The sequence below is a fragment of the Pteropus medius genome, unplaced genomic scaffold, assembly GCF_902729225.1.
Source record: "Pteropus medius unplaced genomic scaffold, Ma_sr-lr_union100, whole genome shotgun sequence".
NCBI classification, from domain to species: domain Eukaryota; kingdom Metazoa; phylum Chordata; class Mammalia; order Chiroptera; family Pteropodidae; genus Pteropus; species Pteropus medius.
In genome coordinates, this window is record NW_024351648.1 from 1,072,669 (window position 1) to 1,089,798 (window position 17,130).

At 38.5% G+C, this 17,130-nt stretch overlaps 1 protein-coding gene across 7 annotated transcripts in view; it reads left to right on the forward strand.

The window, feature by feature from the left end:
- MCTP2 (multiple C2 and transmembrane domain containing 2) overlaps positions 1–17,130 on the forward strand; it is a 161,682-nt gene that overhangs the window by 109,438 nt on the left and 35,114 nt on the right. For all 7 annotated transcript variants that reach the window (XM_039844054.1, XM_039844055.1, XM_039844056.1 and 4 more), the window contains 3 exons: positions 5,142–5,243; positions 7,307–7,381; positions 9,331–9,450. In XM_039844054.1, the coding sequence (XP_039699988.1) occupies positions 5,142–5,243; positions 7,307–7,381; positions 9,331–9,450 (297 nt within the window). The remainder of the gene's footprint in view (positions 1–5,141; positions 5,244–7,306; positions 7,382–9,330; positions 9,451–17,130) is intronic.

Genomic DNA, 17,130 nt, shown 5'->3' on the forward strand with positions numbered 1-17,130 from the left:
CTGTCCGTTTTCACAGTCCTACCGTGGCCTACTGTTAATAAACATATGAAAGAAAATGTTCAGTCTCATTAGTTATAAAAAAAGCACATATTAAAATAACCCAAGGCCATTTTATTCCTAGGAAATTGCTGTATATTAAATAGAAATGTCTACGATTGGCAAAGTTGCAAGGAAAATGGACCAGCTTTTTCACTGAGGCTCGGGGTATAAATGGATACAGCATTTTAGGAGGGCAAAACCATAAAAACAGGCATATCCTATGGCTCAGCAATTTCGCCTCCAGGAATTCATTTTTAGGAATGTATCAGAGATATCTATATATACAATTATCACAGTGTTTACAGTTGTTAAAAATTGGAAACCATATTAGTGGGTTACAATGAAGATTGGTTAATCGTAGACACTCATAAGTATTGTTCTAAATGATGTAGAAGAATCGATTATTACATTGGGGAATGTTTCCCATACATTTAAAAAATTAATAGACAAATGATTAAAAAGTATATAAATTAAAATAAGACTAAAAACTAGATGTTATTAACAAGCAACTTCTATGTTCTTGTCACTGCTTTTATTACTGTTTTTGCTAATTATTTCACGACAACCTTCGAGATGTGTATTTTTTCTTTTTATTCACATTTTACAGATTAGGAATCCGGAGAACAGAGGAGTTATATAACTTAGCCAAAGTTATCCAGCCCGTCTGAGGTAGAGCCAGAATTTAAACTCAGCCCATCTGCCTCTACACTATGATCCTATTTTATAAGATAAATATAAATATACATTAAAAAATAGTGATGTGTTTATATGTTTAAAATGAAATATTGTAAAAATTGTGTTTTTTTAAATCATTTTTATAAATTTTACATAGTTCATATCATTAATATGCCTTACTTTTGGAAAGATAGTGTATATGTTAGGGGAAGGAGTTGATAAGAGACGCTGGGTGCATCGAGGTTCTCTGCCACCTCCAAAGTTTAGAGCTGGGTTTAGGACTCAGGCAGTGGATGAGATGGGTTGCCTTGGAAGAAAGAAGAGGTGCGATGTAAGTGGAGAGGGTCTGTGGTGATGAATTCAGTGCTGCCTCTGCTGACTGATGGTCGACTTTGTGTCAGGGCAAACGGTGACCTTGCAGACATTTTAATCTCGTGCTGTGTGTAACTCATGCCATTGGAAACAGGCTTGATTCTGAGTGGGGACATGAATGTGAATCACTACCAAGAAAAGTGTGTTTATTTACCTCTTGTCCAGCCACATGTCCTGTCCACATCACTTTGCATGTGTATTAGTTGGGACCAACTGGTATATTGTGGTGTTGTCACATTAAAGTGTTTTTCTTTTTGCATGGAATTAAAAGAGTGATTGCATAATGCTTCTTCACACCCAAATATTCTCCATTTTTTTGTGACAGTCAAACCAAAGCAATCGATAGGGCTCTTTAGTTTAGGATTTGATCTTACATGTGTATCTTTCATTTCCCAAACCAACTGGTGGTTTTATTTCTTCATATTGATTCTGATTAACTTTGCTATTGAATCAATTGATAACTTATCATATCAAAGAACTTTATAGTAAAACATAATAATAATAATAATAATAATAATAATAATAATTCTTTAAAAAGAGTTTCGGGTAAGAAAAAGATTTTTTTCTGTTTCACATACCAACCCCTGATTAAAAATAGTTTAGTTTTCTCATACAATAAATATAGTATCTGTTTGACTCAAAAATTAGTTGTATCACCCAACTTAAAAGAAGTTTTTTATTTTTACTTAAGGCTTGTTTAAGCAGATTTAAAATTGAAGGAAAGCATGAATAGTTTAAAGATGATTTCAGGTCAAATGAAAATCTAAAGCAGACTCTCTTCTCTGTAACTTTGTCCTCTGGATCCAAAATTCTGATTTATTACTTAGAAACAGACTTCCTGTCCTCTTTCATTTACTGGCTAATTTAACTAGGAATTAACTGTTAGCATGCTTTTAATGAAACTTGCTGATAGATCAATTATTTCTGAAAACAATGTAAAGGGACATGCGAAGACCCATTTTTGTGGAAGTTGTTTTCCTGATTAGGTTAAATCTATGTTACCATCCCGCAGAGATGCTATCCTAAAATTATTGCCTAACATCTGTGCTCTTCACCTATGAAGAGGCAGGTGTGCAGAGATGTGCGACAAGTCAATTTGAAGAGTTTTCTGGTAATACCGAATTTAAAGATAGCATCTATTATTTTATCCAGTGACCCTTATATTTGAGTGAAATGAAATTCTTTTAGATGTCAGCCCATGAAGACTCTCCAGATGAACTTAGAGACTTCCTGTTGTCATACATTGAAAACTGCCATTTCTTTTTTGCCTTGGCTGGCAGAGATCTCACAATTAAACTTAGTTCTCAATTGAAGTGACTATCTCATACCTGAAGATGAAAGCGTATGTAGATTCTCTGCTCTGAATTTTCTTTTAGCTGTGCTTTACTTGTCCTTTACTTAATAGAGATTTTAAAATTATAAACTGCTAGAAATAATTTTTTTGAGTTTTAAGTATAAATAATACAGTTCTTGACAGGAAAAATATGTTTTGCTTTCATTTCCTATAATATAAACACTCACTTATAGGAATTTGGCAAATTGGGTTGTTACAGAGCTTTTTACTTGTATTCTTGTGTTGGAAGTTCAATTATATACAGACTGTGGATAATGAAAATATTAAAAAAATTTTTCTCTTTAGTTACCATTCCAATGTTTAATTGTAATACTAAATATTCAAATGCATTGATCTGTTCTTAACCCAAATATATGCCACAAAGTAGTGTATGTCTTCTTTTCCTTACTCTTTACCTTTTCCCAAAAGATATTCCTTATAGCAAACAGCCTGACAAAGTGGACTGACCAAATATTTATCAATAGGAGAATTATTAAATTGTAGTTTATTTATATTTTGAATATTATATGTCACTTTAAAGAAATGAGGCAGATCTATATACTCATACAGACAAATTATGAAATTATTTTGATAGATACAAAATGAAGTTACAAAATATTTACAGTTTGACACTTAGGCAAAAAATTTAAAATACTTTTTTTTCTAGGGTATATTTGTGAACATAAATTCTCAATAAAAATTTAGGAAAGATACATGCCAAATTTCTGTCTAGTTTCCATCTGGAGGGAGGTACTAGGGTATTCATGGAAGTTCAAAGGGCCTTTAATTTTTTTGTCATTTTTTATACTTTTTACAAATTTTTAAACTTATTATTTATGTATTTTAAGATATTATTATAGTGCCAAACATGGAGAGCCTTGATTATATTTCTGTTTTTAATAACTGCTTTAATGTCCCTTGGTGGATTTTTGTTTTGCTGACACAATACTAGGACATTGAGAAAGCGGAAACTATGATTTACCAAATCAAAGAAAAACAAAAACAGAAACAAAACCCCAGCAACTTCTTTTACTATAAAATGTTCCTTTTTATACTGATACCTCTTGTTCTTCTGTTGACCTTCCCTAACCCTTAAGAAATCATGGAAATTTTAAGATAACGGTACAATGCCTGTGAATTGAAGCAAAGCTAAATTGGACGAAAGTCAGCTTGGCAAATTGTCATGCTGTTTCTGTATTTATTTCTTTCAACTTTAACACCCACAATTTATTAAGTGAGACTGTGGCTAAAAGAGGAAGCTCAGAATCCTGTTTGGACACCGTTTAGGAAGGAAACCAGGTCTTTATGGGGCACCCCCTTCCTCTCAGCCACTGGCCAGGAAAACCATCTTTCTGTTTAAAATCTATTCAATCTAGAGAGGTGGGGTGACTTTGGGAAGGAAGGTGACCTCTCCCTTGTAAAGTGAAATGGCTCTGTTCCCCACCGCCCCGCACCCCCCCTCCCCACCCGCCCCGTGACTGATTCAACTCATTTCCACCACTGTTTATGAGAACACTTGTGCAGAATGCTTGTAGTGACAGCAATAGTCATTTAAAATATGGCTCAGATTTCATGGCTTCACATTTCCTATGTTGTTGCAAATCCTTGATCATTACAATCTCAAATGGGGCTTTTGGTCAGCTCAAATTTTGCTGATGTTCTTTTGGAGTTAACAGGTATGCCTCCTACAAGCCAGAAGTTTAATACATATACGACTGCTGTGTATAATAAAGCATTGCTGATTATCAGCTCCGAAAAGAGAATGCCTTAATTGGAGCCAAATTGTTTCCCAAATGATACAGGAAACATTCTTCTTAGACTCCTTACATGCTGGGGTCCGCAGCTAGATTACCGTATGGAACTGGTGTGACATGCTGGCAGAGAGGATATCAGAGGGATTTGTTTATTTTAAAGGGTTGTCAGCGTTTCGTGCATTCCAAATGTTTTTAGATTTGGCTTAAACTTTAGCTATCCTGATTTATTTAATTTGCATTTATTCCCTGGCTGTGAAACACTGATTGTTTTATTAAAAGAAGTTTCTTTGTTTCTTAAAAATATTTTAATAACCTCTTTATTTTGGAATAATTTTGGATTTACAGAAAAGTTGCAGAGAGAATTCAGAGTTTCCATATACACCTCAGCTAGTTTCCTGTATTGTTAACATCTTATATTGCCACGATACGATTTGTCAAAACTAAAACCTGACATTGTACATTCCTGTTAACTAAACTCTGGTCTTTATTTAAATTTCACCAGCTCTTCCACTAACGTCCTTTTCCTGTTCCGGGACCCGATCTCGAGTACCACATTGCATTTAGTCATCTTATCTCCTTAGTCTTCTGATTTGTGACAGTTTCCAAGTTTTCTTTCTTCCCATGACCTTGGCAGTCTTGAGTACTGGCCAGGGATTTTGTAGAATATCATTTTCTTAATAAATAAAAATATATAACCTCTGGAATTTTTGAAGACAAGCCCATGTAAACTTAGTAATAATTTGTACCACTAATTTCCCATTAACATACTAGTTTCAGCCTGGTAATGTAACTCTATCTTCTTAACAGTTATGACAACAGTCTAGATTTATAAGTTGATTTATGATGGATTTAGTATTTGCTTTAGTATTTGCTTCATCTGTGTATGCAGTCTACATTCTTAACTTTGACCCACTTTGTTTCATTTAAACCCCATAGAATGTTTGTATTTTATCTATTACTTATGACAGATTCGAGATGGACAAACCAATTGTTACGTATTGAAGAATAAAGATTTAGAACAAGCTTTTAAAGGACTTATTTATTTGGAAATGGACTTCATATATAACCCGGTAAGTCTGACTGGCCCATTACCTCCCCAGCTTCTGTATACCTGAAGCGAAAGGTGACGACCATGGAGAGACTCGAATCCATGTAAAATGTTTTGGAATTATTACAGTGAGAGAGAGGGAGAGGGAGAGGGAGAGGGAACAGTGTTTTAAAACTCAGCCATAAAATCAGTGCTGGACACTCCAGTTTTCAACTGGTATTAATCCTATTGAGCCAGTATAGTTGGTGGTATTTAATTCTCAACATATCTATCTAAGTGTCAAGGAAAAAACTTTTAAAAATAAATTAGAAAATTATTTTTTTTTAGCTTTGTTACCTGTAATCTTTTAGTTGGTTGTTGGACAGAAATATTTTCAAGACTTTGACATAGCATTTCATTATTATAGCAAATGTCTTGTTATTCAACCCTATCAAAACAAGTACTTACTCAGTTGGAAACTACTGTGAAAAGAGGAAAAATTTTTTAATGTCTCTTGAATCTTTAGTTTAATGTAAAATATATAAATACACATTCGTTTGCCAGTTTTCAGGGCGTGGACCTGAAACCTTTTTTTTGAAGCATGGATTTATTATTTTTAGTTCTAAAACATATTACTTGCATACATATACTTATAACATTTATAATCATTTCCACTTTCAGTTTCTTTACAGTAGAGATATACTTTAAAGATTCTCAGAGAATTATCTGAATCTATAATTCTTCCAGATTGTTTTTTCATAAAATCTCTACCTCAATAACAGTATCTTTTTAGTGACTGACCTTTATTGAATCTTTGTAGAGCCACATAAATTTCAACTCTATAATCCCTGCTTGTATTTCAATGATTTGTATAATAATTAAAATACAGAATGATAATAATGAGTAAAACTGGCATAAATAGGTTTGGGAATTGGCACAGTGGATTCTTGATGGCCGTGCAATGTGATGGGAGATCCCTGTATGGGCAGAGGAGTGGCCTACTTAGCCCTGAGCAGTCATATGCCCTGGCTATCAGCAGAAGGTTCTAGAAAGGGAAAGGAGAGCACAGGTTAATTCAGTTGGTGGTATAAATGAACGTAGGGTAACATTGGCCACCTGCAATGTGCCAGACTCTGACATTACTTCACTTACCCCTCACAATCGATCTGGTAAATCAGTGTCTTTAATGCCTTTTTACCACGAGTGAATGGAATTAAACAGGAGAGCTGATTTGCTCATAAATGAGTGAATCAGGATCCAGTTCCAGATCTTTTGACTCTGAAGTTATTCCTATGCTGTACCGCTTCTTGTTTGGTATCTCTAAGAAATTACTCACAAAATCAATGCCAGGGAAATTGCATATTTTATTTCCAGTCGTGCTAGAATTCTGGGCACAGTTTCCACTATGGCATCTGTTGTTACGTCCTCTTTTCCCCATTTCTTTGACCTTTACGACACCCACAGGTAAAACCTGAGTTTTAGGGGGTAAAAGTCTTAAATAGAAACTACGTTAATGAAGTAATTTTTTAGTTGCCCATCTGATGTAGAGGAGAGGGACGGGAATGTTGTTCTTTGAAATTTTCCTCGGTATGTTGTTTAGGACAAACCACTAACATCCTTCTGAGCCTCAGTTCATTCCCTATCCAATGGGGCTAAAATGACTCGTCTACTTATTTTTCCACATCATTGAGAAGAAATGAGATTGTCTGCGGGAAAGATGTTTTTATAAGCTGGAAGCTGATTTTCGCATGCAAGATGTTGTTGGTGAGAGCATTAGTTCAAAACGTCAATGTGAAAGGAAGTTTTACTTTTTAGAGACTTTGGTTTGAGATCCCAATCTGCAGGAGTTTAAAATATCTCTACTGATTTGCAAACATTCTGGAGTCCCCAAGACGCAGTCTGCCCCACCCCAGCGACATAGTGCTCATGAAATGATCCCCAGAAACACCTGCAGATCACAGGGGAGCCACCATTTTTCTGTGCTCCCTGCCAAAGGCCTTGGACTCGGAAGGTGTCGGATTCTACGTTCTTCTCAGTCATTAAGAAGGAAGGAGAAGAACGAAGTCCACAGAAATGTTATGCTTTTTAACAATGATGTCTTTCTAGGTCAAAGCGAGTATTAGGACCTTCAGTCCCAGAGAAAAGCGCTTCGTTGAGGATAGTCGCAAGCTGTCCAAAAAGGTAGGTGCCTACGGTGAACTGGCCTGTGGTGCACTCAGCATCCAGCACCTAAGTACTGTTGGTCGTTGCTTGCTGGTACCTCCCCTTCTCTGCCTCTCTCTCTTCTTCTCCCCCTCCTCCCCCTCCCCCTCCTCCTCCTCCTCCCTTCCCCCTCTCGATCCCCACCTCTCCACTCCTTTCTCCTGGTCTCCCCTTCCCTTCTAAAACAAGGACCTCAGTCAGCTTAATAAGAAAGGTCTCAAACCAGATGAACTGGGTGAAACAGAAGGCATCAGCCCTCCATTAATGTCCCGAATCATCCTATAAACAAAAGTTCCCGGCGTCAGCCTCCATGAACATTCTGCCGGATTCGTTTGCCCTCCAAACCCTCCTTTCATCATGGTCGTTTCTGTCTCCGTCTTTCGAAGTTTCGGGGAGGTATTCTGCCCGTGGAGTTCATAAAGAAAATAACCCAGAGGGTGTTCAGAGACCCCAGCCTCAGATTCACCCACAGCAGCTCCTACTAATTTTGGATGGCCTAAATTTGAGATGCGTCGGTGTTTTATCTCATTTCGAATTACCTGTCCCTCCCTCTGCCCATTGTCTCAATTCCTCTTTCATTAGCTCAACCAAAAGTGAAGCTCTGGGCCCCGCTGGGGAAGTGTCACATTTTTTTTTCAGCATGACCTTTACATTTCTTTTCAGTGTACCTCCCTGTCCTGTTCAGACTCAGTTCAGGATCTCACTCTGTACCTATTGTCCCTCTTCAGTTGTGTAACAAAGAACAAAGTGTCCCCTTTAAAAGTGTTTATTACTTCCACCACTTCCTGTGGGGCGAGCAGCTGTGGAAGACATAAAGCAGTTAAATAGAAAGGCATCTTATCATCCTTTTGCTTCCTGTGAACTGAAAACACTTAGAAAAGGCCTTAACTGTCTTCTGAGGGAGCATCCAAATGTTTTGCTTAGGTCTGCCATAGCATCGAGTGTAATATTTGTTTTGTGTAATCTGAGTCAACCTCTTATTTCGTTATTATTATTGCTGTCTTTCTGTCTGTTTACTTGAAAGTTAAAACCCGAGTTGAGGTAGGTGGGGTAGCTGCTTTGCAAAAAAGTTGAAATGAATCTGTTACAGCTGGGAGAAACGATATTTCCTTTGCCAAACACAGACCTCCTCTTGGGGTGGCTTCAGGCCCTGAGAGCACCAGGGGACCTGGGACTGAGATCCTGGGGTGTATTGGCTTCCTCCCTGCGTGGTTCTCACCACTAGGTGTCCCCCAACACCAGGTGTCCCAAAATTTTCATAAAATTGAAGTTTGTGCTTATCATGCAAATACTTAAAAGCACTTACTACGTGACAGGCAGTGTCTAAGCCCTTTAATTCTCTCCATAGTCTGCAAGATTAGCACTAATATCAGCTCTGTTGTATAAAAGAGAGATTAAGACACTGGCCCAGGGTTAGACAGCTAGAAGGTGAGAGAACTCAATCCCTTCCCAGAACTATACTTTTCCGTAGACTTTTGCTTCTGCACTCTGCGAGTTAGAATGCTTGTACGTTTCTTTAAGTCTGTCCATTTCCTTCTAAGCTAAACAAGAGACACTTGTTCTTTTTCTCTCTTTCTCTCTCTCTCTTTCTCTCTCTCACATCTCTCTCTCTCTCTCTCTCTCACACACACACACACACACACACACACAGTGTCTGGCTTCTGTAGCTTTTGCCAGCTCATTTTCTGATGAACATTATTGAAACAGGTATTGTTCAGTAAAGAAACTATAAAATGCATTGGGTTTTTCTTTCCTCTGTGGATGATCATATTTTAAAAAGAATATTAGAAAAAACATTAAGACTTTTTCTTTCTATTTTTTTAATTGGCAGCTATACAAAATACAATTTGAATGACCAAGATGCCTGCTCTAAAGATAATATTTGGAGTATTCAAATCTAGTTCCCTATTTTCCATTTTTTTTATCAGATCTTATCAAGAGATGTAGACCGTGTGAAAAGAATCACCATGGCAATATGGAATACAATACAATTCCTTAAAAGCTGCTTCCAGTGGGAGTCCACGTTGAGAAGTGCAGTAGCATTCGTGGTAAGCTTCTTTTTTTATGTTCATATTATTTGTTCCTCAGTCCCCAATCCAAATGCAGGTAGGTTTTATTTTACTGACATAAAGCAGAATAATATACATTCAACCTAGCTGAGGTTCACACCTGTAAGGAAACTTTAAAATGTAAATGGTATCTCCTCATCTTTCTGAAATATATTATAACAGTTGATTATGTAGATGTCTTTCTAAGATAGTACTTATGTCAGATTTACCCTTGGAAATTTCTTAAGTTACCCAGATCTTACTTATATACTACTTCTTGGCAAGTTTAAGAGAGTCAATGTTCTATATAGTTTTAAATGTTTTTGTGGTGGTGGTGTAACTATGTCCGTATAGTCCCTACATTGTGTATAATTCTCTCCTCCTGTTCCAGTGAATGCCAGTGTTTTTTGAAAAATGAAGGTTAAAAAAAAATCACATGACTAAATTAAGACGAAATTGCTCTAATTATGTTTTAAGTAAACCATTTACCAACTTTGACATAAAAAAACATTTATTTATATCACATCACTTGAGACATAAATGATTGCTACACGTTACACGTTGACTCGACACCACAAACGAGAACACTAACGCGTGTGAAATGCATACACTTCTCGCTGATAATGTCAGCCCGTCCGCATAAGCTTAATGAAATCTCAGAGTCTCAGAGCTGCAAGAGATCTTAGCGTCACCTAAGTCAACCACGGAGAGTCCAAGGATCTTATAAGGACCTGAAAGTTGGCACCATGTCCTCCTTTTGCATCTCTGGGATTCTTCCTCATTTGTAAAGGGACTTACGCTTGATCACATTGGTAAGATCGAACATGGGCGGAGAAGCCAAGCCTCTCGGTGGCTTCTCTTGTACATGTTGTATCCTGCCATTGATTTCCATCCTGTGCAAAGATCACAATAGGACCTGATACGACATGTGGGTTGTGATCACGGTCCCTCTGTCTCCTGTTTTCCATTGCCAGTGCTCTCTCTTATCCCAAAGGTATGCCCTCATTTAAAAAAAAAAATTAGCCCAAGATGTCAGTGAGTTCAAGGCCACTTCCACCTTATGGAGCAAGTATGTCAGCTCCTTAAGAGGCTTTTTCCTCGTCATTGGTGAGCATTCTGTTGGTCGACTTAATTTTAGTATTTTCAGTGCTTCAGGATGTAGAGCGCCTACGATGGCTTCAGCCTTGACCGTTAATATACTTTTTCTTTGGTCTGAAGTTGCTAAAACAATTGGCCTTAATAAGGAACATTAATAAGAACCTTATTAATTCACATCTGTCTTTCTCTTGGCATTTATTCATCCACTTCTCTTTCTCAGGTTATCCTCAGCTTGGGGCTTCACGTGTTGGAATCCTCTTCAGCCTCTCTACCTCCCCTTTCTACCTGAGTTCTCTTAAGAACTTTCCACAGAATGTTCTGCGTGGTTCTGGATAAACGTGGGCAAATCAACACAATTGGTGGCTCCTTCCAGTCAGTCCCCAGCCTCTGCAGAGAGAGGGTTTCCTTTTTCTCGAGCTTAGTCTCTGGCGCTGTGAGTTTTAGAAAAACAGATCCATTGCACTGCGTTCTGCAGTGGCATGACAGGAATGATTAATGGGCTGCCGGCTTGATCTGAAGAAAGATTACAACAAATGAATAGAAATAGGTCGTCTAACATGGGGACTTCCAAGCGGGAAGGAGCTTTGGCAGTGGGGCCACTTCCGCACTGCCTGGTCCCTCTGTCTGCCAGGCTGGCAGGCACAGGCTGCCACGTTGGCCTTTCAAATCTGAGGCCCCGAGAAAGAAAGATAAAGATGGAGGTCATCTTGCTGGTCCGCCAAAGTGTACTTTTGTGGGGATGCGTGGGTTCATGACACCGTGGGAAGCCCTGCTGTGTGGGGGACATTTTCCATCGGACATCATTGAAAAAATGCTGAGTCTCTTAGCAGTGGTGCATGTATAAACTCTCTCCCCGGATTGTCCCGAAGGTAGTGGGAGGAAGAGCGCTCACTTAACCACGCGTAATTTTCAAGTTTTAATTTGAAAGTCTACATTTCCCTTGCATTTACTTTGACCAGCCGTGGTGGAGACTGCATCTGTAGAGGGGTGGCTATCTCCCCTCCCTACGCTGACGAAGTGTGATTTTATTAGAGAATGTTTTCGTTGCTACTGGGGTGGTGGGTCATTCTGCAGAACTATTTCTGCTCTTGAAGCAAGAGCATGTAAAAAATGCATTTTTAGGATAAACTATAAGATATATTTTGGTCTCACTTATTGTTATTTTTAATAGGATTATGGGCAGCCTTCATTTTTTTGGAGAACATTTTGCTTTCGTGGATCTTGCCTACAGACTCGAATTAGCTGCCCATCGAGTACTGTTGGCTATGGCACTGTGCCCCTCGACACTGCGTGACTCCATTAAGGGTTGTCTTTCTGCAAAATGTTGAATCCTCAGGTGACCTGGGCCAGAGAGGAAGGGAGGCTGTGGCACCAAAGTCTGGCTGCTTCTCTTTCTCGCTCCACTATCAAGGGTGCCATGTGTGCCATCGGTGGTGCACACCGATGTTGTCCTGTCGTCTGCTGAGCACGGAATGCTCTACCTGGCCTTTATTCATCAGTGTGATCATTTGTTCATGCTTCATCTGCTCGCCCTGGCATGACAGGGGTAGAGCAGTTTCGTGGTGATCTGAAGCAAGGTCTTAAGGCAAGGATTTATTATTAAATAGCAGGACTGAACTTGAAGGCCTTTCTACCTTAGAAATTAGGATAAGTGATATTGGAGGGTTCACTGCACAGGTGTGAAATGAACCATTTTGGCTGAAGCATCCCCGGTGGAGCTTTTCTTTCTCCTCCAGGCACAGGAAGTGGCCCTAGCGCCACCAGCTAAGGGCAGAAATAGAGGAATTTTCTTCTCACTTCTGTGTTGTCAGATAACATAAAACAGCCTGTTCACATCATGTTAATGTCTGTATTTTCAGATGACACAAGGCAAGAATGTTACAGGATTTTGTCTAGTATATTCTGGCTCTTAATTTCAGGACTTAATGAAAGCAAACCGAACATTTTTCTAAGAATTCCTTTGGATGTGTATATGAATAGATCATATCTTGTTGAAAGCAGGAGTTAAAGGACAGCAGCCTGCCAAGATCTAGGCCCACACAGTGGCCAGAGTAGACGGACACACTGGGAGAATTTATCTCGTAGGATGGTTCAAGCATAAACCTCCCCTCTTCATGTACACGGGGCGGGGGGTCATAGTCCCAATACGAAGACAGGAAAGTTCTCCTCAATTCACTGCCTGCTGCAGTGTGAATGTTTCTGTGTGCCGTTGAATCTGTTGTTCTTGTAAGAAATTAAATTTAGGTTGTTTTGTTTGGTTTTGTTTTGTTTTTTAGAGTGGTCAAACCATTCCAAATCACACTTCTACAGGCTCAATTTTTTTAGGATCATTATGGAAAATTTTGTTCATTGTATCTTTGAGTCTTTCTCCTTCCTCTCAGTTTTCTAGATATTTTACTGTGACCTTGACTTATTTGTATGTATGTATTTGTGTGTGTGTGTGTGTGTGTGTGTGTGTGTATCTTTTTGCTCAAAAAGTCACACTCTCAATTTTCCAATTGAAAGGCAAATTAGGATGAGATGTTAGTTTATTGAGAGAGGCCAAGTGTAGCTAAAATATCATGCCAAGAAGAAAGACATCTGAACATCTCTCTATGAATGGATTTGTAAATATATGTGGTATTTTACAGACACACACAGACTTCGAACTCTAGGAATATTTTATAGGTAATATTGTTTCAGTGCTTGCTAAGCATGTTACAAATGCTAACTCATTTAGTTCTCATAACAGCTATTGGGTATACTGCCTTTCATTGATGCCAGGATGCAGTGATCGTGGTCCTTGTATTTAGACAAAGGACGATGACTCTAGGGACCACCACAGTGGTCATTTTAGATGTGTATTTAGATGTTATGAATGAGAGGGAGGCCTATTCCAAGAGCTCTCATATGAGTGGAGATGATGCTCAGTCATAGTCATTATGTTCACAAGAGATGGAGCCAGAATTAGAGAAGCCAAAGGTGGAAACGTCTGTGATATCTTTGGGGGACAGCCCAGACCCTGGGAATCACATGCATGTGACGCCCCTGGAGCCCAGCTTGATGGTCTGGAAAACCTCAGTGTCTGGCCCTAGGCTGAGGCCCAAATTGCAGTCTGAGTTTTTTTTTTCTCCACTTTTTGGGAAAGCTTTTAGATGATATCACAGGGTTTTCAGGGAGAGCATAAAGGCTAAAAACAGGTAAATGAAGGGCCATGCTTTTTAGTTTCTCTTAAAGAATGCCAGGTTGTTCAAAGCAAGAAATTGGAGTAGAGAAGAGTTAACTATCTCCACTAATACAGTCCTTCGAAACATCTTAAAACAGTAGTGATCAGAGAGATAGATCCCTATTTCTAGTGTGTGTGTGGGGGGGTGCTATATTGTATATCCCCATGTCTCAGAGAGAATACATTATTTGATGATAGTTAAGATGAATCGAATTTGTTCCTGAAAGATAATTTTGCACCGTGACGTTTGTATTGTAGAACCAATTACGTCTATGGTTTTTTGTTTTGTTTTTCTATTGGGTACTTATATATTATAACCCCCCCCCAATAGATCTGTTGAAAAACTCAAAGTTATCTTGTGGCATAAATGCATTATTTTTCATATGATAATAAATCATCAGAAGATTGCTTTAAATAGCGAAGATCTCCTGATGCTGTAAGAAAGGACTGCATTTATGTAGTTGTGTATTTCCACCAATCTCTCAGGCACACACCTATTGCATTAAGGGAGGCAAATCTGCAGGGCATTGATGGATTCCTTATTTTATTAAATTTTTTTCTTGGACATTTGATGTTAAAAGTAATCTAAATCTACCATATATCAATGGGAATCTTCATAAAGCTATGATTTTAACATCTGTGACTTTTTTTTCCTGAATTTTTTGAGTGTAGAAAAATGAAGAATTTATTCTTCAGAGTTGACAGGGCCTGCAATATGATACATAATTTAAAGCATCAATCAACCTTCCCCACCCCAATAAGGTTAAAAATACAATTCTTCATTTTCTTACTGATAGTCAACATATACAAAATTCTTAGCATTTAGGTCCTAGAATTTTGAGAAATCATTTCACTTTAAACTTACAACGATAGCAGCAGTGACAGAACCAACTCGTCTAATACCCACACGCGCGCGCGCACACACACATACACACACACACACACACACACACACGAAGAAGCACAGGACATTTCGGAAACAAAAAATTTTTCTGTTGAATATTTTGTGAGAGGTTTAGGAAAAATTTTGTGTGAGACCTCGAGCATTGTTTCTCTCCATGATTCCTTCCGTGGCCCAGAGAATATTCACATGGAATTTACTTTGGTACAAATGACAACTACAGTGTTAATTTTGTTTTCAGATGGAGTATTAACATAGGCTGGTCAGATGTCTTTTTGATGCTTTAGATATTTATGTGTTAACTGTGTCTAAATGGTTTACTTTTCCTTTAAGTTCTATCTATTTATTCACAACTAGATGTACCTGCCTTTGATTAAACTTTCGGTGGCTGTGAAAGTCACAAATGGTGTGCAAAGCAAACATTACTGCCTGTTTGGTAGGTGTTTGTGCATTCGAGGCTCAAAGATTAACAACACTTCGTAAAGCTGAAAAAAACCACAGTTACAATAATCATTTTGTCCGGAGGAGGAGATAGTGTTTAGACATCTTAAATGCTTCTCTCTCTCTCTCTCTCTCTGTATATATTATGCATATATTATATATATATATGTAAATATATGTATATATATGTATGTGTATATATATGCATATGTATAGAAAGAGGATATACACACACACATATGCAAAATGTATAAATATATAATATGCTAAAATATTTGACAGTTTATATTTGATTTATTTAATGTTTATAAGATGATTTCCCAAATCTTCTTTTCACTGAGAACTGCATAATATACTTTCAAAAATATGTTAAAGTTTTTTCAGCATTTTTTTCATAAGAACAATCCATTATTGCAAATTGTGATTATAATTTTTACAACATAATTGCCCCTTGTATTGACAGCTTCTCAGGCATTAACTAATTATGTCATTTAATAAAATTACAGTAATTGCATTAAAAGATTATCTGTTGAAAATTGAAAAGGACAACCTTAACTATTTTAGCATATTTTCATGTTTATATTTTCAACTTTATAATTGAATTGTACTTCCAGACAGAATCACAGCTACGTTGACTGAAATCAGTTGGTATTTTGGGAGCATCCCAGTTTTGACTAGTGAGCATGAGACTTTTATCTTGTCAGTCCTAGAACACTGCACGCTGCCAGTCTTCACGTGGCTCCGTTAGATGATAAGTGAACGACGGTTAACTCCCCCGTCTGTGTTGTAGGTCCAGGCCCTGTATGGAACCCTCTGCCTCTACCTGCTGCCTCCTCGAGCTTTCTGTTGGGATGCGCCTGTGAGCACGCCTTCTGCCTTCTCTGCCCCTTCTGGTTAGGAGCCATCGTTTTTCACAGGATTCAGTGGATTCAGTGGATTCAGTGGATTCAGGTTCACTCTCCTGTCCAGACAAACCCCATTGATTTGAACATGATCCTGATTTGGGGATCTTAAATCTTGGAGAAAGAGAAGGCTAGAGATCCTGTTACTGTCCGAGCCAGCCAGAGCTTGACCGCCACCTTCCCAGTTGCCCTCTCCCTCCCCCGCTCTGCTTCTATAACCACTGTTTGCCCCCTGCTCAGACACCGTCACATGCTGAGATGTGAAGATGAGATGTTCATCCTAAGCCGTCATCGGTCCATCTATCTGTCCGTCTGTCTTCCTCTCCTCTTTTCCTCCTTCTTACCCCATCTTCCCCTCCTCCCAGACTCTCCCAGCACCCCGTCCCACATCCTTTGCCGCCCCTCTATTTTCTCTCCTCTAAGCTTCCTCTACCATCCTCCTCTTATATTTAAAACCAAAGCAGTGACCTTTAAGTTATTAAAGCACACCGTAAGAAAAATTAAATTTGCCCTTTGGAGATCAAATTAGATATCATAAGCATGGAAATATTTTAAGCACATGACACGAGCTACAGGTGGGGGCGGGAATTATGGTCCGATATGACGCTGGTAGGTGACGCTTCTAGCTCAGAGAAAGGCCTCAGTCCGCGGGCGTGAGCGCGCGCGCCCACAGAGCTGCTGTTCTGTGGCGGAGGGTGAGGCGCATGAGGACTTGCTGAGGATGTGGGTGGAGGAGGAGGTAGGAATGCAAACCCTCGTACTATGTGCCTTGTAATGAATGTTCAGTCTAGTCCTAAGACTAATGAAAGCACATGGAGCCTCCAAACACCAAAGCATGTGGGTCCATCTTTAAGGCTACGATAGTCCTCCTCACATTTGGCCTGATAATCTAAGTTCAGCACATCAAAAATAGGCCAGTTATAAAAACAGTCATGAGGATGTGAATACAGCACAGGAGATATAGTCAGTAATATTGCGATAACTATGTAAGGTGTCGGATGGGTACTAGACTTATTGGGGTGATCACTTTCTAAGGTATATAAATGTCTAATCACCATGTTACACACCTGAAATTAATATAGTATTGTATGTCAACTGTAATTGAAAATTTAAAAAAAAATTTAAATAGGAGA